This window comes from Homalodisca vitripennis, chromosome 4 (assembly GCF_021130785.1).
Source record: "Homalodisca vitripennis isolate AUS2020 chromosome 4, UT_GWSS_2.1, whole genome shotgun sequence".
Classification (NCBI taxonomy): Eukaryota; Metazoa; Arthropoda; class Insecta; order Hemiptera; family Cicadellidae; genus Homalodisca; species Homalodisca vitripennis.
The window spans coordinates 149007998-149030091 of record NC_060210.1 but is presented as its reverse complement, the minus strand read 5'-3'; the positions used below and the strand labels follow the sequence as shown (position 1 = coordinate 149030091).

The following is a 22094-nucleotide window of genomic DNA, read 5'->3' as shown; positions in this document are numbered from 1 at the left end:
AAGGAACTCTATAAAACCAATTCAGTTTGCAAATCGGAGTGTTTGCAAAAACTTGTGTATTGTTTATACCCAGGAGTTGAATACACATCATGAAGTCTACTACACTTTGAAATAACCAGTATACGATCCTGGGCTTATTTCGACAGTATGATATTTATTTACCAACGGCAATGCCACTTCAAGTATTCTACAAGTATTTCTTCTAGTAGTAGTACGAACGTAGCTATGGTGGGAATGTTGAGGTTTAGCCCAATTTCACCTTCCACTCTATGCAGCATCTCTGACGCTGTCACACAGACTTGACCCTGGAATTTGGAGTTCGCATTAAATCAACCCTTTCCACCTTTACGCTTCCAAGAGTTCGTTTTAAGCTTCTCCGTTGCCGAGTTCTTTTTAGATCTCTTCAGACAGATGTGTACTCCAGATCCTATGAGCCAAGTCTGTGAAAACGTCAGATTTCGGACGCCACATTAAGCGGAAGGTCTGGAGCTAAACTCAGCATTCGCAGTATAATATTGATGCTAACAATGTCTTTCTTCGGACAGGATCCAATGGTAATGGCTTTCTGCTAATTTATTGTTTGTAATAATTTTCGCCTCACACCTCGTCTTATAGCGACTTATTACTCTAGGATTAAAATATACTCACTCCTACCTTTCACTCACCAAAGGAGTACAATCATTTCAGCCCAGATTCTTTCAGTTCATAGTACTGCAATTAGGCTATCGGCACCTGAACTCCCTCATTTCTGAAATTGAGGTCCAGCTCGGACATGATCCTCTCCACTTGCGTTGTAAGATTGTGGACTGATTTAATCTCTACAAGATACTTATCGGCGAGGTGGGCTGTTCCGAGTTATTATCCCTCATAAAGTTCAAAATACTGCTCAACACAATATCCTAAGACCTCTTCGTCAAACGGTCTCACCAAACGCATTACCTACAACATGCTCCCATTCCCGAGACTTTTGAAGTTGGGCAATGCTGTTTCCCTCTATGTCGACGTCTTTCAGAACCACAGCAGCACCAGTTTCAAGCGTAAACTCAAGACCATCCTTCAGGATACCAGCAGGAACTGACTGTATCTTTATACACTTATATAAGTATTCAGTATACTACTACAGAACAATATTTGTACATTGATTGCAGTTTATATTATGGTCGGTGCTTTTAAAATAATTTTATGTCCAACTGTTCGTTCCTAATATTCTAATTATTATTATATTTTGTTGACATATAGTTATCTTTATGTTATTATAGAGTTGTTTGTAGTTGTTTTACTGTCGGTTACATCTGTCTCTGTTTATTACCGTTATCGCTGTTGTTGTTATATTATTTATTATAAGTTGTTATTATTTTTGTTGGTTTAGTTTATATGTTTACAGTTGTGTAATATCAACACCATTGTATCACTATCACTTTAGGTTAGATATTTTACCGTCGTTCTCGACACTAAGCTATTTTGCTTCATATTAGTTTATTTACAGTAACCTAGTAATGAACACAGCTATTGCAACAAACAGTCGTAATCTCAATTTTAAATGGAGTTTCTCATAGTAAATAAATACTTCTTGCTTCGTAATGTCTATAAATATCGTGTTACTTAAATTTATGACCTAAGTCAATGTAAAGACCACATAAATTTTGGCAATCTTTTAAATTTGGATCCCTTTTTCTACCCCCCATTTGAATTTATACTATACTCTGTGAATGACAATATATCTATTTCATAGATATAATGATGTTCTTATAATATGCAAATTGGCCCTCGTGTTCCGCACTATTGATCAAATTTAAAACGTGAGTAAAATATATAGGTATCCAGGTTTACCTTAACAATGTTTCCTCTCTAGATAAGCATTGGATTGGATTCGTTGTTGATTAATCTCAGAATTGGATCATATTATTCCTATTAAAATATTTGGTTGTATGTTCTGAGCTCAGACTGCCGAATGCCTATCGGCCATTGGTGGTTGGTGGTGGCAGGCATTGGTGGGCTGAATTAATTGTGAACACTGAACACACTACACAATCAACTTGACATTTCAGAAATTTATGGAAGGGAATTGACGGGACTGGTGAGCACTAAAGAATACTAAAGTTGAGGGGAGGGTGTTTTCAATATTTTAGTGTTTCGAAACTCAAATAATAGTGATTATTATACATTGAGTGAGTATTTTCTTGAATAGGTGATGTGAAATTATTGGAAATAGTGTAAAATTCTGGTGATTGTTGGAGGTATAGCCGAAGACATCTATGGATTTTGGGTTGAATAGAAGAGTGGACCCATTTATGTTTATCAACTTTTAAACGTTTAAACCAGAAGCCTTACGATATAATATTAAAATTTAAAGTACATTATTATATTCCTGCTCAGGATGAGCTAGTAATTTTTATTACTTATACCAGGGAGGCACTTAGCTAATTAAGAATTTTGGTGGTTATGTCTGCTTCTAATTGTGTATATGTTAAAATTGTCTTATAACTAGCTCATGGGTTTCATTGTTTAAAACGCATATTTTAATAGAAAACTCTTCTAATGAAGGTGTGCAACACTATTAGAAAAACTCCATGTATGATCTTTTGGAATGTTCAATTAACCAAGCAATGGAGACAGAATCTGTAAAGTCTGCTTTGAGTGAACAAAGTTCAAGATCTAAAAGGTCACGATCACATGGTCATCGTTCTAGTCATCGAAGCCATTCCCATAGAAGTAACAGGTAAGTTACATTTCACATATTCTTATATGTATAGTTATATGTTTAGTTTCAGCTTTTTAGGCCTATCGTGGGCATCTATAGGTTGTAGAATAAGATATCTGTAGTGTAAGTTAGGCCAAAAATGATCGAGGGTTAGATGGTTTTGTACAATTCTTATGGTGGGTAGGGTACGATAAGCGGACCCGGCTTTTTTATATCGAAGAATGTAATCATCGATACCTAATATTTGTATGTCAAATCCTAAGACTATCAATCAATTTAAAAGTACCTATAGGCCTCAATAACAATCATGTTTTAAATTAAAATATGAATTTAATATTTACAGTGATCAAACAAATTATTATAACCAAAATTAGGAAAACTGAAGACGACCATATTTGCTCCTCTCACAGTTACAGTTGTTTCTTTCCCACAAATTTCACATAATGGGTTTTTTGGTATGAGTCCCACATGTTGAAGTCACAAAAGAATGTCTTATCATCTTTCAAAGCAATGTCATGTAGTTTTCTAAAATTGACTGCCATTTTTAATAATCAAATGTTACTTAGCCTATATTTAGTTGAAATATTACATTATACTACGAGTATTATTTGAAAGTGTTTACAGCTGTTGATACAGATTATTAAAAGTTAATTGTTCAAAATAATTAATCAGTATCGATTGATTATATTGATGGTTTGATTAAGTAATATCGTTTGCCAATTTTGATATAAAAAACCGGGTCCGCTTATCATACCCTACCCCTCATGGTTCAAATCATTAATTGGGATTTTGGTATTTAAGTAAGGTAGCCTATATAGCCGATTTTTTAATCCTCCCAGTGATGAGTACTATGTTTATTGTAAATGATAGGTGTATTTGAAGTTTTCCACAGGAGGTTTCTTGAAAATTCATAAAATTATTAATTTTACTGAAAATGCGGCTGCAGTATAATAAGCGTCCACCACCACAATCAAATCGTCGATATTCATGATTATCCTAAGTACCTAAACAAAACTGTCTAAAGAAATTATTATGTTATATACCTAGGTCATTCAAATTACAATAGGCTATGGTTCAGATATTTTTATATCTAACATAAGGTAATAATTGGTAAATCTTTAGATCAGCAACTACCGCTCCGATCCGATCGCCGTAATTTTTTGCATTCTAACACCAGTTAACGTAATTTCACCGAAAAAAATAGTCCCGATTATCGCCGTAGCCGTTTACTCCCCCCCAAAAAAAAATTTTGAAAAAAATAAAATTAAAAAAAAAAACCTTGGACTGACAGTGCATTTATTCGTTTTTTTGGTCTTATTAGTTCGTAGGGCAGTAGTCCAGGTACTACTTCTAGCATAAACTCGTCTTATCTTATCAGTGATAAACGCACACCGCTTATCTTTTGCCTGTAATGAAACCTGCGTTAGTTCTGTCTGAGTTTTGTGTGTGTAAGCAGTCATGCCGTGATCTGGGCTTGGACTTTGCAAGCTCGAGTTAATTTTTTTCTAAAAGAGCAAGCAGCGCAAAGCGCTGCGCAGCGGGCAAGCATCTGAGTTTTGAATCTTATAGGCAAGCTAGGGTCTTTTTAGCGTGTGACAAGAACCATCGCACGCCATGTCAATAACTTCACTAATTATTCCTTGTCCATGTGGGTTTGTTTGTTTACGTCTGGCGGTCAATCGAAGCCGTCCTATAGGTCACATGATCCGCCTGGCCAATCGGAAACTTTCCTGTTTGTCACGTGACTACTGTCAACTCATAAAAACAACCATGGTCAGCCATTGTTTTTAGTTTGATAGTCGAAAATCTTGTTATTTATGTGTTTTGTATTGCCAACATTGTACTGCCGAAAAAAGGGGTTTTTTATATGTTAGCAATAATCGGGACTATTTTTTTGGGTGAAATTACGTTAACCTGTGTTAGTATGCAAAAAATTACGGCGATCGGAGCGGTAGTCGCTGATCTTAAGATTTACCTAATAATTTAATGATGAACAAAAAAACTAGATATAGGCTAGACTATGTGTGTTTATAAAATGTAAAAAAGTCTAACATTTTATTACCTTTTACTATTTTTAAGATAAACATGTCTGACAGCTTGTGATACAAATAACACAGTACATTACGAATAGTAAGCCAGAAGTATTTGTAAATAACTATAATAAGAATATTTTTGTATTAGATAGTTTAGGTATTTCTAATTGATAATTTGGTACTGTGATTTGATTGTCATGGTAGCTGCTTATTATACTGCAGCCTTTTTAGATCACGGGTCAGACAAAGTTTTAAAAAATAGTGTCCTTTGGTTAATACTAAAATGCCCAAATTTCTTATATTGAGGGATTTACTTTTGTGCAGGAATTTTTCTTAATCGGCTCATCTCACTTATTTTGTTTAGTATTGCTATCCTTAACACTTTTAAAATACTTTCCACTAAAAGTTAAATCATGCAAAGTGGTAGGCTGTTAGTAAGCTTAAGGATTTGGTAAAGTCTCACAAAAATTTAATTTTATATTGATTTCGTTAACTGAGCTACTATTTTTTTAGCAAATTAAATAAATGTAGAAAAGAATATAATAATTTGTAACTATCCAAAGTATAAGTACTAACTTAGTTTCTATAGTATAAAACACAGGTTGATAATTTTACCAAAATATCATATTGACGACAATTCAATTACCCAAATAGTCAGAAAAAGTGCAAAAATATAGTATTGTACCTTGATTTAAATTCTGTGTTTTTTTCAGTTTACATATACATAGTATGGTACTTTGGGATTATACCGACCACACCAGTATGAAGAACCCAAAAATATAAAGTTATAGAAACAAACATGATAGAACGAAAAAACAACTCTTTAATTACAAAATTACAAACTTACAACGATTATCAATTGTTAATGGGGTGAGATCCCGTTATAAGGTTTGCGATAAGACAATTCCTGTTTTATATTGACGAAATATTGTTCTACACTAATCTAGTAATTTGTAGAAGCAAAATGTCAAATAACGATTAATGTCTAGGTGTGGTCGGTATAATCCCAAAGTACCCATAGTATTTTTGTTTTTTGTTTAACTTGAGTCCATAATAAAAGTAAAGAAATATTTACACACATAATAGCCACCAAGTCGCTATCTTGTGTTGGTTGTTTTAATACGGCTTCGTATGTCATGGAACAGTACCTTAATAAGTGATTAATGGGTTAAATACCTGCAGTTTAGCATATTAAGAAAAGTTAATAGTTTCTTGGTTTAAATATGTGTAATATATGTTGATTACTTTTTTAATGAAACCAAATAATTAATTAAATTTGTTTGTTTGTAGAACTAGTAAAAGTCAACGAAAAGGTGAAATCATGGCTCCATTTCAGACTGCGGTTACATTAGCCGATGATAATAGAGATGGACAAGAAGTAATTGAAGTTCAGATCTTGCCACAGGTTAGTTCTGGATACATAAAATGATCACAATTTAAAGTATAATAATACATGTTATACTATCTGGAAATACATTTGTAATGTTATTAAAGTTTTACTGTTATTTGTTGCAATTATTGTATTTTAAAGTAATTTAATTGTATGCAGTTCATAATGTATTATTATTAAATGTATAATGGAGATATATAATGTATTTCTTATTTATTTTTATAAATAAAAATGTATTTTTACCATTTTTGTATTTAATTATAGTAAATTATTTTCTTAATTGTAATTATAATGGTAGTGGGCATTGAGGGAAATAAGTAAGAAATTAAACAATTTCAAGATTTTTATCATTAAATCGTCTAACCAAATGTTTTTAAACTATCAAAAATAAATCATTTACAAGATTTAAATGTTTTATAACATAACATTGACTAATATAAATATGTATATATTGGGTGAAGTGAATAAAAAGAAGTGAATATATTCGCATCAACTACTATGAAGTAATAGAAATTTGAAACAAAGTGAATAAAACAAATGTGTCACCAGGTAGTTGATACTACAGGGTGTCCAGAACAGATGGTTGTTGTTACTTCCTTATCATCTACTACATCACAGTTACTCTACATTTTTGGACTTCTGGCTCCTTCTCCAATTCAGATAAGCATATAAGGCTCAATTGCCATAAGAGACACTCAAAATCACTTTATGATGATTGTCCAATAATTAAGCTGGAGGTCCTGAATGTACTCGGAAAAAACCTCATTGAAAAGTCAAAAATATCAAGTATAATAGCATCCAAAAAAATCTTGGACTTCAACATAGGTTCAGCCACTCCAACTTAAAATTCTAGATTAACCACAACGAGATGAAATTTAATAATTTTGTGTCAAAGCTTCCTGTGTCATCACTTTCAGGCAGAAACTCAGCAGTTAAAAATTTACACATTCTTCCTGAAACTGTAAAAGTTTTGACCTACGTCACACTCTAAATACAAAGCAGTTTCTATAGCAAGATAATACCTTTTGTTTTAGTCACATGACTCTGGAGCAAATACTACCAGGTCCGGAAAATTTGAAGAAAGTACTATCCTTAGTAAGTAGCACTTTCATTTTTATTCACTGTAAACAAAGTAATTGCTACAAGATCAGCATAATGCAGCAGCAAGTAGGCTACTACTTTTTATTCCCATCACCCATTAAAACTAAGACTCTACAACCTGTCATATAGTAGTTAAGCCCTATCAACAATTTCAAGTGTAAGATTAAAAAAAGTTACTGACATCAATCTGAAAGACCAAAATTAAGATTTAAGCTCTAATTAAAATCTAACTAGAGTTACAGTTAGTTTTAAGTAGTAAGAACCCTATTGTTAACAGCTAACTTTTAATTTATTATTTTTAAACATTATTCATGGTTTAAATTAGTTTAAAATTTTTGTGCTCATATTTTTCGAAGAAGAATTACCCAAGATTAACATGAAACTGTAGCCTAAAATGTAAATCACCATGAAAATAAATCTCAACATGCAAAATTCTAAGGTTAACCTTATGTGTAAGGCCAGATATTCCTACACTGATCGAGACTATTGTGTCGCAGCTGTAATACATTGTTATAATTGTATTGTGATTAGGTTACTTATTGTTGGAGATTACCGATGAGTGGGTAAGTAATGGAAAATGATGCTGCTGGGAGTGAAATTTGTTCCATTAGTGGTATGTTTTAATCACAGAGCATGTTTGGTATGCTGACATTCGTAGCAAAAACTGATCAGAATTGGAGCACAGATTCTGAGTGTTTTTAATCACTTATTTTTAGTGCTAGAAAACCATATTTTTATATATTTTAGTCTCTTTTTCTCTCTCTCTCACAACCCCTCCTTCCATTTGCCAATTTAGAATTGGCATGCACTTTGTATTTTTATTGTATTACTGTCTAAATTTGAGTAATTAATAAAAAGATTTTAATAAAATTACATATGAGTTATCTAATTAACTGTTGTAACATTGCCAAGAGTTGAGGGTAAATAATATTTGAAATTGATAACTACTTTCATAGTTCACAATTAAAATTCTACTTCTAGGTCCTCCTAGTAACCTACCTACTGTTACATTTCATTACTTAATGACAGTAAACTGAGATGGGAACTTGTTTTGTAGTTCTATGAGATATCTGATTGATCAAAAAATGTATTCATCCTACAGTACACTGAAATCTTTTTGAAATTCCACAAATTTGTTATTTAGTTTTGTAATTTGGTAGTATTTAATTTTATATATTTTAATAATTTTTTAAAATTATACAGGATTTAAGGTAATTGGATTTTTTTATTCGTACATATTCAGATGAGGTAAAATATTTTTAAGTAATAAAATTAACATTTTCAACAATTAAAAATTTACAAGGGATATCCAAAAGTTCCCGGAATAGCTCTGCTTTGAGCAGGGCTTATGCAGTATAAACTTCTGCTGCTAGGTGTCGGCAGTGCAACTCGTTGCCATTTCAGTGCCACCTGGAATGTCGACCTGGCTTGTTCTGTTCTTCTGTAGTGACAGTATTTGCTGTTTGTTTTGTGCTATTTTCCTTTTTTAAGATGTCAAGTTTGAATGAAAAGTGCGCAGCTGTAAATTTTCATTTACTGCTCAGTAAAGATATCGTTGAAATGGTTTTAATTTTGAACACAAATAGTTTCGGGTTTAAAATTTTCTTTCAAATCACGACCTGTTTCACTCGACATTCTTTTTGATTGTAAGTCGGAACGTAAGACAAACTTGGCAGGGACTTATCTTATTCCTAAATTTTCAGATAAAATTTTCTGAACTAAGCTCTAAGATAACCCACTAATCTCTAGTGTTTTCTTCAAGCACAATTTCTTCATCTGTTTGGGCAGTAGATGAACGTCCAGAACGAGGCTTGTCACCAAAGGACATGTCATCATTTTTAAACCAAGTAAACCACTTGTACACGAGTTTTTCCTCGTAGCGGCATCTTGTAGGCTGTGTTCAACATTAAAACAATTTCAACGGTATTTTTACCGAGCAGGAGACAATAATACACAGCTGCATGCTGTTCACCTAAAACAGCTATCATAAAAAAAGAAAATAGCACAAAAAAACAACAGCCAAAACTGTTACTACAGAACAGAACAAGCCAGGTCACTTATTCAGACGGCACTAAAATGGCAATGAGCTGATACATAGCAGCAGAATATTTTACTGCATAAGCCCCACTCACAGCAAAGCTCTTCTAGAAGCTTTTCGATACTCCCTTGTATTTATATCTCATTATACAAATCACAATTATTACTGACTATTAATTATTTACTTTAATGGTGAAATATTCTGGACACGTAATGACTCTTCACAAATGTAGATAAATTAACAAGATAATTGATCTTATTGTATTGATGTCTAAAAACATCTGTTTCAGGATGAAAATTGGGGTGAAAATACGACAGCAGTGACAGGCAACACATCGGAGCAGTCGGGATCGGTGGAAGACGTGAGTCTATGGCCCACAGATCCTGACACTGGGATGGGCTTCCTCTGTCACCGTTACATGGGCTCAGTGTTGACTGTCATCCTGTCAGCTGTAGCATTCGTCTCCCCTCTGGCTATGGTCGTCCTGCCTAAATTAGGTTCTCAATTGTCTTATCCTACTTGTATGTGCTATAGAGTATATAAATATGTTTAAATTTCTATTTTACAATTAAGTATTAATTCCGATTTCTATGAGGACTTTGAAGAGAATATTGCTTGTGAGTTTAGTTACTTGTGTGTTTAATTATTGCTATGATACACACCTTTACAATGCAAGCATGATTTACAAAATCATATAAAGCAGACTTGAATACTAATGAGTGATTTTTAACCCTGACGTCCGTATTATTGTAGTGTTTACATTAGGATGTTCACATAAATAGTCAGTGAGAAAAACGGCTTCCTAGTCAAAGAAGATATTTTGAGAACTTTTCCAGCTGATAGCCATGTTTGGATTTCACAGGTCGAGCATAGTCTTTAATTCACCATTTTGGATTCAGGGGTGTAGTGATAGGCCCTCATCAAAGATTACTATCCGGTAAAAACAAAAAAAAAAAAAAAAACAAAAAACAAAAACACTCCATTCTCTAATAAATCGATTCAGAAGTCTTTGGAAAATGCCTTTTTGAATCTTTTTTTATTAGTTAGTCAGAAGCTTTGGAACCTTTCTTGCACAAACTTTTTAGATATTCTGTGATGATGGAATGCACATTACCAAGGGTAATTTCTATTTTACTGACAATTTCATTAATTGTTAGATGCTGATCACTCTTAAGAAGTTAATGAACAGCACAAATGTACTAGTCAGTCAAACTAGTACTTGGACGCCTATTGTGACTCGTTTTCCACCGTTTCACACCTGTCTTTGAACATTTAAGTCCACTCATACACTTGGTTGTTATAAAAGATATTGTGTAAAAGTTTTGTTGATGTTTGATCCACCCTCTACTGACAACAACTTGGCACAATTCTGCCTGTTTTTATAAAACATTTTGTTATGTAGACATTAATTTTGTAATGTTCATGTATGAGGGTCAGTGAAATGTAAACAACATTTTTGTTGCGGTAGAAAGTGTACATTTTGAAGCAGAATGCCATACAGTAATAGTGGTAGTGGGGAGCTAGGGTAGGGAAAAACTAGAAAAATGCAATATCAATGCTGTTTTTTGTCGTTGTAGCCATGTCTAGAAATTAAAAAAAAACACAAAATTAATCCTGCAGTTGCACATGACATTATTATAAATATTTAACAAAAAAAGGTGTCAAACCAATTGAAATTTTTGTTAGACTGACTAATCAGTCTAGGAATAAGACTATCACGTGTTTAGTGTATGAGTTGGGTAAAAAGTTCAAAGAAGTGTATGTAACATTGGAAAACAGAAGTCACAATAGATGTCCCAGTATAGAATTTGTGCTATTTGTGAACTAATTGAGAATGATCAGCGTCTAATAATCAATGAAATTGCCAGTACATGAGCATTCTATCACCTTTTATCAGTGTACTGATAGATTTTGATGCTGTTGATTCAAAAAAAGAGTAAGTATTGTATTGCCAAATGCTAACTCTCTTGAGTTAGCTAACTAACTAATGCTAACTGCAAGAGTTGTTCAGGATGTTCATATTGTAAGATCATTGTTCATCTTGAGTTTCTTCTGTAAACCTAAGATATTAAATGATCTATAGATATTTGTAATATTTGTTGTGGAATTAATGCTCATATCCTTTTAATAATACACATGAAACAAAGGAAAAAATGAGTATTTGCAATGTACTCAAAATGTAGCAGTAGGTCAATTCTTTACTCCCTCACCTCATTAAAGCTTATCTTGCATTACTATCTTCATCTGTTGATTTCTCAGTTATTGAGACAGGTTTACTTTGAGTAATTTTACTCACTCATCTCTTACGGCCTCATATTTGAGAGAAATTGCATGGAAGCACTGAGAGTCTTCAGAATGGAGAAAAGAGATATTAGAATTCTTTGTGGATTAGGACCAAGGGAAACCTGTAAGCAGCATAAAAAAACTCAAATACTTCCACTTCCTCCATTGTTTATCCTCCTGTGGCTCGTATTTGTCAAACCACACTCCCGTAGATGTTTTGAAAGGAATTACCATCATAATTATTCAATCAGAAATTCTAACATCTTGCAATATCCCATCCACAGAAACACATGTTTTGAAAAATGTTTATCGCACATCTGCTTAAAAATGTGTAATAATTGCCCAGACCATATAAAACACGAGTCATGTCTCAGAAAGCTTGCTGCTGAATTTCTTCTTTAAAACTGTTTCTACAGTCTCTCTGAGTATCTCAGTCACCGTAGTCTGTTTGGACATCTGATTAAAAGTGTAGAAAACTTTTTCCTCAGCTGGAAGCTTAACTCAGATTCAAACATTAACTTTTGTTTTGTTATGTCTGTATGTTGTTTTGGTATTATTACAGTTTTATATGGCAAACTTCTATTTTTAGTTTTGTTGCGTGACATGTATTTTAAGTACATGTTAAAATTGTAATCTTTGGTTTTAGCACATCTCTTTTTGTATTGTTGTTCACATGTTAAAGTTTTACTTAACCCTTTAAGGAGTGCGTGTAAACGCTACATAATGAGTAAGGATGTCATATGACGTTTAGCCTCTGTATTTTTGTATTATCGTAAATGCATTGCTATTACTGATTACCTTTAGGTAGATTAGTCTGTAAAGTGGTTCCATCTATCCGCAACATACTTAACTTCCTTGTTGGTACTCACATTTACTTGTAATCTGATTTTACCACCAGATCGCAGTAGAAACCCGGTAGAAGCCACCGACTCAAGGTCGCGTCGCGCACGCATCGCTTTGCTGTCAGAATATGCCACATTATACTAGCCATTCCTTGTATACTGCATACTGTGGCCATATTTATCTTGTGAGAGTGACATATTTGTTAAACAACCATCTAGTTTGTTACTGTTGTCCAAATGGCAGACAATACTGATTGAGTTTGCTGCTGAGGAAATAAGACATTTGATTTTGAAAAAGTACTGAAATATTGACTTGTTGAACACATAGTCCTTTTTTATTAAACTTTCAATGTAAATAAACATTTTTAAGTGATTTTAAAGATTTTAATTTTTTACTCCTTTTGGTATTTTTTTTTTTTTTTTTATTTCATCCATTACTCATTTTAGACTGTCAAAGGAAGACGTCTTATGACATCCATACCCCTTAAAGGGTTAAGAGCACTTACTTGAACAGTCTGCTGCCTAGGCAAATATGGCATGTAAGGGTGTTCAAGATGATATAGGTAAATAAATGTTGTGCAGTAAAGATCACTGGGCTATACAAAACTGTGACAGCCAATTTCAAATACAGGCGGTCGATTTTGTGACACTATATAATAACAAGGGTGTTAAATTGTGATTTTACCAGAAATTAAATATATATATTGACTTCTTAATAGCTCATTTTTTACCCTACAAAAATGGTAGATAAATTTAATATCATTATTAGATATATTACCAAATTGTACTGGAAATTCACTCTTTTTGATTAGGTGTTTAAGAACGTACTTCGTGCATCTATATACGTAACAGTTGCATATGTACATTTGTACACTGTTCAGTCTCATCCTTAGTCACAGAGTACCTTACTACAGCAGCAGGATCTTACGAGGTTGACATTACAATTTATTTCTCTTGATTCAGTATACATTATTGCTCCACAATGCCTTGCATTCTTCCTCTTCTGAACTATCATGTTTACATAATACCTCATGTGCAGGGTTTTTCCCCGAGCTGGCGCCCAACATGAGTGCACATCAGCGGCAACAGCTACTGTCCTGTGGGGCTGAGTGCAAGGGACTCCTTGTGTCACTGGTGTTCAAGCTGGTCTTGCTGGCAGCTGGCACATGGGGTGTGTTCCTGCGCAAGCCTCGCTCCACCATGCCTCGCATTTTTCTCTTCCGAGCTACTGTGCTTCTACTCGTTCTGGTCTGCATATTTTCCTACTGGCTTTTCTACATTGTACAGATAACTGAAGGTAATGGCAAATCAAATTTCTTATACCTACTCCAACAAATATTATTTGTAAAGAGAATGTGGGAAGCGTGTTTTGTTTTAAATTAATGAGACATTGTGGAAGCAGTGATATAAGAACATTTTTGACGTTTTCCACAGTGTATTGACTATTTTTTAGTTGATGCAACCAAAAAGGGAAACTTGTAGACTATGTTAAATATATAAGAGATTTATTTTGAGGTATTAGAGTGATTTGTTATTCGAATGTTATGATTATGTCTCATAAAACATTGATTTAAGAGGAGATATCAATAATATTATCAAAGAAATGTGAAGGAGTGTGTGTGTGTGTGTGAAGGTATTGCTAGCTGATCTTTATATGTTTATGACCTAGTAATTTTTATTTTTTGTTAGCTATTCTGAATTATCCTGAGATACAGTAAAGCTGTACACCATAATAATGTTTTGTTGAAGGTGTGAGAGCGTCAGTAACCGGAGAGGATGTGTTGGAGTACAGGGCATTGGTTGCCTACTCCTCCAACCTTACTGACACATTGCTGTTTATTCATTACTTGGCAGTCGTACTGATTGAAGTTAGACATCTACAGCCTACGTATTATATCAAGGTATGATTTGTCTAGTACATGAGTTGTTCTTCAAAGAGTGCAGTTTCAGTCAGCCGTAAATAATTTTAAAAAACTATAATTTTTGATTAATTTTATTGTTTTTTAAAACTTTTAAAATTGTAAGAATACAATTCAATTTAAATAGCAGACCAACGAATAAATAATAGTAATTTTTAAGAAAATTAAAACCTTAGTATAATAGAACATTGTGGATTCAATATTTTAGGTTTCTAGAAGATTACAATTAATTCACATAAACAGATGTGATAAATATTCAGTGTCAGGAGGGGAAAATTCTCTATGATGGGAGGAGTACTGGAATATTGATGATGTTACCATGTAATAAATGCCAGAGGGTTTGTGAGATAATTTATACAAATTCTATTTTTAGAGTTATACAGATCTGTTTGGCTTGTTTTACAAAAACTAAGTAAAAAGTAGTGACTTAAATTCCTAGGACTTTCGTACAATACTCAATGATAAGTGATTACAGTAAGTAATAATCAACAATTAACTATTTTTACTGCTATAATGTCAATGATAATGTACTATACAAGATAATTCTTATTCATGTAAACGTGTAAGTCATTTTGTATAGTGTTAGATGGTTTTGTAATGTGTGTGCAGGTTGTAAGAAGCCCAGACGGGGAGAGCAGAGCGTACTGCATCGGTCAGCTAAGTATCCAACGAGCGGCTGTGTGGGTGTTGGAGCGCTACTACACAGAGTTCCCCATCTATAACCCGTATCTGGAGCGCATACCTGTCTCCAAGTCATCTCGCAAGCAGTCGTCTAGCTTCAAGTTTTATGATGTTGATGGAATCAATAACACAACAATACCTGTGAGTATCGATTGTCGATGAAAGCATTAAAAATCCAGCCAACTTAAAACGCCTTCTAATAAGCAAAATATGTAAACCCATCTTACAAACAAGGGAATTAAATGAATGGTTTGGTGTACTGTATTTAAGCTATTTTCAAGTAGAGAAGCAAATAACATGTTAAGTGCCACACTGTGTTCCCAACTTAGATTATGCATACAATGCCAGTCACCAATATTAATAATATTTATTGTAGTAAGTTATTACAGCTATTTAACCTGGTTTCAGCTTCTTTTTAAAATCTAAGCAATTTATATAGTCTGTGTGAGTTGTATATACAATGTGAGTTAGAATATGGATATACTCCGTTTAGTTTTTGATGGATGAAAATGGAGGAATTGACCACGGGACACCTTTCTAGGAAATAGAAGTGAACTTTTTAGTCACTGTAATAACTTTACCCATTTCCCCAAAATTTCATTTTGGGGAGAGGGGGTTGACTCAAAATTGTTAAATGTAAAGCCAATTTCAAAATATTGCAACCTGAGTCAGAACGATTTATTACTTTCATTTTTAAACCGATATTTCTTTTTCTGTGCGTAGTTTTATATAGAGCAACAATTAAAAGTAAATTTGCAAAATATATAGTTTGTAGCTATTTATAGTTCAAAATTGTTTTAATCTATAGTTTAAAAGCTATTTAAACTATGCTAAATTTATAAAGGCACATTAATGTATGTAAAACAACTGAACATATTTGAGAAAATAAAAGATTGTTACTAGTAATGTGTCGAACCTGAATCTCAAATCCAAATAGTCTAACCACGGATGATAACTATGCATTAGTACACAAATTACCTATTGCTAACGTGTTATTATTTCATTTTTTGTATGAAAAATTGATATATATAACAAAATTTACTAATATTATTTGGTGTATAATTAATATTTTCTATGTTTATTTTTGTGCATCGCCGTGAGTCTCTTGCATCTACTTATCAGTAAATTTCTCGCTTATACCGCTAGGGACAAAATTTGCTGGACTACCGCAATTTGTGGCATTTCCTGAAAATTACTTGATGAGAAACTGTCACTATTGTACTCTGTGTAACGGTTTAATACATTTTTATATTTAATTTGAAAATGGACTAGAGAATCAGAAATGTTCGACCAGGAAAACTGGTAGTGGCCATCCTGTTATAAAATAACAAAATAATATCATTTGGATATGTATTTTACATTTTTCTCGAACTTAAGAAAGAACCAATTTTGAAGCCATGTTTTGAAGTTAATTTTAACTTTCCCTTACATTACAATTTTATGTTTGCTGTAGAAAAACGTACTTGAAATTTAGTTAGTTTCCATGATTTTCGCTTGATATAATCCAAAAATCTAAAAATATATTAGGCACACACTCTTTTGGTTAAAACTTGATGAGTTAAAAATATTTTGTAATAAATTCATTCAAAAATGGTTTTTAAATATTTTCTGGTGTAATGGGATATGTGTTATAATAATCTTTACTTTAGTGTGTAAAAAATAAAGAATAGTTTTGAATAGTTTTGTAGTAGAAACATTTTTATAAAGGCTTGTAAATTAAAGAAAATACTTTATGCATAAGACGTTGGGAAATGCCTGTAGCATTTAAAGGAGTAAGTTTGTAATAATAAAAGATGTGCATTATTTACTTAAATAAGGTATAAATAAATAAAATGGTACTAATTTTGTTTTGAACCTGTAACAGCAAAGCCAGTCCCGGGCAGTGTTGACTGCTCATGCTAGGAGGCGAGACTCCAGCCATAATGAGCGTTTTTATGAAGAACATGATTATGAAAGACGAGTTAAAAAAAGAAGAGCAAGACTCATCACAGCAGCTGAAGAGGCTTTCACTCATATCAAGCGCCTTCATCATGAGCCAGGTTAGTGGTAACTTTGTGGTATTGTGTATAGACCATATTGTAAATAAATCAATAAAATATTTATTTTATGCTTGTGAATATTTGACTTATGAGCAATTAACTCAATGTTTTGTGTTTTATTCATTAGGCTGTTGGTGATTCACCTGTTAGCACATGTGAAGCATACTCTAATCACATGTCTGGACACCTCACATTGTACGATTTGCATCAAAAGCTAACATTGGTTCAAACAACTCTTTTTTGTTGCATGTAAAGTGAACAGTTTTAATGTTTTTGGATAAAAATATCCTTTATCAAATAATGTTTTACAATTTAATACAATATGTAAGTATTGGTGTACCATTCAGCAGTAATACACTGGTTTCCAAAAATGACATTGACATATGTTCATATTAATTTTGACCATTATTTCTTAACTTTGAAGGTACTTGCAATTGGTAAAAGGATCATCAGGAAAGAGCCAAACTGTTGACTGAGGCTTTGTTTCTCAGTGAAACTGATAAATCAAAGACTCATCACCAGTGCTCCATTTATTTATTCAGCATTTCTTGACTTCATTTCACACATATTTTAATATGGTTCAGTTGGCCAGTGTGGCCAACTCACCGATAAGAAACTTTCCTTTCATCGAAGTGTTCATGAAGAATAGTGGCATACACTTGGCATACCGATCTACAGGGAGTTCTAATATTTTTGTATGGTGATCTTGGATCCCTTTATCATTTTCTCAATAGCAGTGATATTCTCTTTAATCACAACAGTCAAATCACTTTTGAAATCATACCTAATTATTGTATGAACATTTCTAAAGCGGGAAACAAATGATGCTGTTATCTAAAACTTTAATCAAAGACGATAAGGTATCAAGTGCTTTAAATTCCACATGAAGCATGCTGTCTTAGATATTAATAGCATTACCGCTGGTAAATTATTTTTCAAAATGATGTTTTCATATAAATAGAACTTGTGTAACTGTAGTATATTTTCAGGTGTACCATTTCACTGTAACATCTTTTTGTGTTTCAGTCAAGAATAAAGTTATGCACAGTAGTAATTTATTTTTGTAGTAATATTTTAAAATGTGCATTGTTCTATTTTATATTTTACATTTCCAAACAGTCCCAGATACAGAGTGTCTATTGTTCAAATCTTGTAGTTTATGATGCATTTTGATGTTGTTAATGAAGGCCTATACATCTTAGACGAATAGAGAGATTTGGCTTTGAAATTCACAGTATTTAATTTTTTTATTGCATAATTTCTGTAATCATTATGTATATTACACTCTTTTTAGTAATAAGTTTGATGGGTTTTGGAAAAATTTGTTATTGATCAAAATTTGTGAATTAACAGTGCCTGCAATTCCAATGGACCCACATGAAGCGGCGCAGGCTGTGTTCCCATCTCTGGCACGAGCACTTCAAAAGTACCTGAGGGTGACTCGGCAGCAGCCCAGACATACTGTGGAGTCTATCCTCGCACATCTTGCCTCTTGTCTGAGCCACGATCTATCGCCTCGCGCCTTCCTTGAGCCATTCCTCATCCCAGCTCCAGTTCTGCAGGTAGAGATCATTTCACTCTATCTCTAGATATAACCTTAATAACTAAGATGTTGGGAAATTGGTTGATGTGGCAATACATTTTCCAAAGTGTTTTAGTTCTTTTTCACTCAAATTTTTTAATACTAATTAATAATACAATTTTTTTTACTTTATAAATAATTTTTATGTAACTACATATAAATTTGTGTTAATGTACCATATGAAATTTGAACATGTAATGTGTAATAGATGTTGCCTAACTATCCGCAAGATATCTGAAGAAAGCCATAAATCATAGACTTTACTTTTTGCATGAAACTTCATTTGTACATATACAAGAATGAGCTCTATTATGGTACATTTATTGCCCATCAATGTGATTTGGCTGAACATCATTGAAGCTTATTATTCAGTAGGCTAACACAATTTCTCTTTTGTCTGCTTTGTGATGTAAATATTTCTTTTCTTCTGTATGGTTGTCTGTCTCTTGGTCTGTCTGTCTGTCAGATGGACATCTTTAGAATTAACCATAGCCATAGACTTAGAAAATGTACATCCAACCTCAGCGAAGCTGTTACATGACATGTGGTGTGGCGTACTCCTACCTGGTATTTACAAACAGTGGAGATTTATTATAGTTATGACATATTTAATTTATATTTAACATTGTTCATTGATTTGTCCCATTTATTTTGTGTTATTTATTTACAATGCTATAAAAATTATCACATTCCAATATATTTTGTTGCAGAATGAAAAGGAACAGAAAAGTGTACAATCATGGTCACTGATTTGTGACGAGCTGCTGTCACGGCCATTGGGACCCAACACCATATTCCAGTTGCGACAGAACGACGTATCACTGCTGTGTCAGGTGCGTGAGTTGCCACACTTCAATCTCACGGAGGAGGTGGTGGACCCCAAATCCAATAAGTTTGTGTTGAGACTCAACTCTGAGACGTCGGTCTGACCCCACGCTCACTGTGGGGATGTCCACATTAACATGCAGCCCCACTTCTACTAGCGCACTTCGTACTGTTAACGGGTTATGGTATTGAACAAGAACAAGGGTTTGTATATTTTATCTGAATGATGATAAGTGCTTCACTTAAGACATCTGTTTTGTATATACTCTACTACGTACATCACTCACGTTTCCTTATCGTCTCGTATGTAACAAAATACTCTATCTGACCTCAATGTCTGGGGTTCCTTCTTAGGCAGGTATTCTTTCTCAGCCACAATACACAAATTGATTGATTCAATGAAGAATTAAACTTTTTTTTTGTTACAATTAATATAAAAAAACTTGTGTTTCAAATTGAGCCTCATAGTGTTATTTGTTTTCTTTTGTTTTTCGTTTCTACATAGAAGGCCAGTTGTCTTAAAGAGTTGCCTTGTATTATGCCCAAATTCTTTATTCTAATATTTGTACATAGTTTTATATGTTTAATACTTTATATTAACACTTATTATTGTATATTTCTTATTTTTGTATTGAAAGAAAACCATACTTTTCAGAAACAATCATAGGTATATTCATACCTTATTGTTACATTGAGATCCACTAGCCAAATATAGCTAATCTGAGCACCTTCAGCTAGAGAATAAAACACAAAAGTAGAGATTATTTAAAGAAAAATTATCTTTAACAACAATGGATATTATTGGTTATCTTTAGTAATAAAAAATAAAATGTAATTGTTTGCTTTCACAGTATTATTTATTATAAACAATTCAACATTTGTAAACAGACCGATAGGCACCTCAAACCGACCTCCAACCACAAATAGTTCATATAGATAAGTTATGTTATTTTAAAATGATATAATCTTAGTTTAGTTCAATACATTATTCTGGTTTGTGTGAGGAACACCTCTGATATTATGATAACAACAGGTACAAGATGCTTTAAAATGTGTTAGGACTGATGTAATATTGAATTTGAGGTTCCATATTTCCTCTTACCATGTAGGCATGTATTTATAAGTAACTCTAAAATTTGGTGTTGTGCATTCTTGTAAACCAGCTTTGTTCCAACAATAAATGTAGTAACAAATAAGTGACAGTACTTTGTATTGCACAATAACAATCAAAACTTTAATTTATTGTAGACAATTACAAGTAAACATAATGACGGTTAAGAAAATTATTGTACAATGAACTCGGTTAATCCAAACAGAAATTTTTTCAGAGTGTCATCTAAACAGGATTCTTCTGTACTAAAGTCAGTTAAATATTTAACTTCAATATGTTTGCAATATGGTTCTGATTTTTGTGACAAATCAGTTTTATTGTTATCAGTTAACTGATAAATACAAATGTAATGGTTAAAGTGAACATTTTTAGAGGAGTTTTGATTTGTACATGTATTTGTATAAGCACAAGGTCTGAAACCTGAGTATATTTCAAGATATCTAATTTTTATTTTAAATTTTCAATAGATCCAATTTTTGTATTGTGGTTGAATTTGAAACATTATTAGTTGGTGATAGATTTAAGATAAGATGTAAATTAGTAAAATTCAATTCGGCAACATCATCAAATATTGATGCCCAATATTTGGGTTGTAACAATATCTCTTTGCAACCAAGACTGAATCCTTTACTTGTTTACTTTTATATTTTTATACTATAATAAGTTTGTTAACTTAATTTTTGGATTTAAATTTTTATAACATTTTATATTTTATTATCTAATTTTTATTAGTTTAATTACATTGTTTATGTTAAACACCTTTAACAAACTTCTATTAGTTATTACATCAATTTTTTAGCCTGTATCAGGTAATTTTATGAATGGTAAAATTATTTACCAGGAAACAGGTACTTAATATGTTTTATTTTGGATTTTTCTATGTTTCATAGATTTGAAAAGATCTTACTGTTAACTCTTGTATTACACAGTATTGTTTTAGTAAATAATAGAAATTAGATGTGTTAGAATGATGTTTGAATTCTGTTATATGCTCCCAATCTTGTCTTTATACTAACTAAGTATAGTTTTCTAGCTGTATGTAACTAATATAAGGTATTATTGAACTTAGCTGTTAGCCCAGATCTTGTGGACATCCACTGTTCATGCAGTATATGTCACATGCATCATGTCTACTGACTTGATAGCATGGAAATATGAGAACAAACACTGCTCTGACAGTGTAACTACATATCTTGTGGACATCCACTGTTCATGCAGTATATGTCACATGCATCATGTCTACTGACTTGATAGCATGGAAATATGAGAACAAACACTGCTCTGACAGCGTAACTACATATCTTGTGGACATCCACTGTTCATGCAGTATATGTCACATGCATCATGTCTACTGACTTGATAGCATGGAAATATGAGAACAAACACTGCTCTGACAGCGTAACTACATATCTTGTGGACATCCACTGTTCATGCAGTATATATGTCACATGCATCATGTCTACTGACTTGATAGCATGGAAATATGAGAACAAACACTGCTCTGACAGCGTAACTACATATCTTGTGGACATCCACTGTTCATGCAGTA

General features: G+C 32.8%; 1 protein-coding gene across 1 annotated transcript; it reads left to right on the top strand.

The window, feature by feature from the left end:
- Positions 1-1989: 1989 nt before the first annotated feature.
- On the top strand, positions 1990-21718 carry LOC124360314 (vang-like protein 2). Its single transcript, XM_046813820.1, has 9 exons — positions 1990-2719; positions 6025-6139; positions 9553-9760; positions 13428-13685; positions 14138-14289; positions 14917-15129; positions 16853-17027; positions 18381-18589; positions 19320-21718. Exons 1-9 carry the CDS (start codon positions 2571-2573, stop codon positions 19536-19538), a joined length of 1698 nt encoding a protein of 565 aa, XP_046669776.1. The 5' UTR covers positions 1990-2570; the 3' UTR covers positions 19539-21718.
- Positions 21719-22094: the final 376 nt, after the last annotated feature.

What these genes read in the sequence shown, in the direction of transcription:
- LOC124360314 (XM_046813820.1), top strand. Translation starts at nt 2,571, where the DNA reads ATGTATGATCTTTTGGAATGTTCAATTAACCAAGCAATGGAGACAGAA. An exon ending in CATTGTACAGATAACTGAAG is followed by an intron (nt 13,686 to 14,137) that starts GTAATGGCAAAT and finishes GTTTTGTTGAAG; the next exon opens with GTGTGAGAGCGTCAGTAACC. An exon ending in GCGCCTTCATCATGAGCCAG is followed by an intron (nt 17,028 to 18,380) that starts GTTAGTGGTAAC and finishes GTGAATTAACAG; the next exon opens with TGCCTGCAATTCCAATGGAC.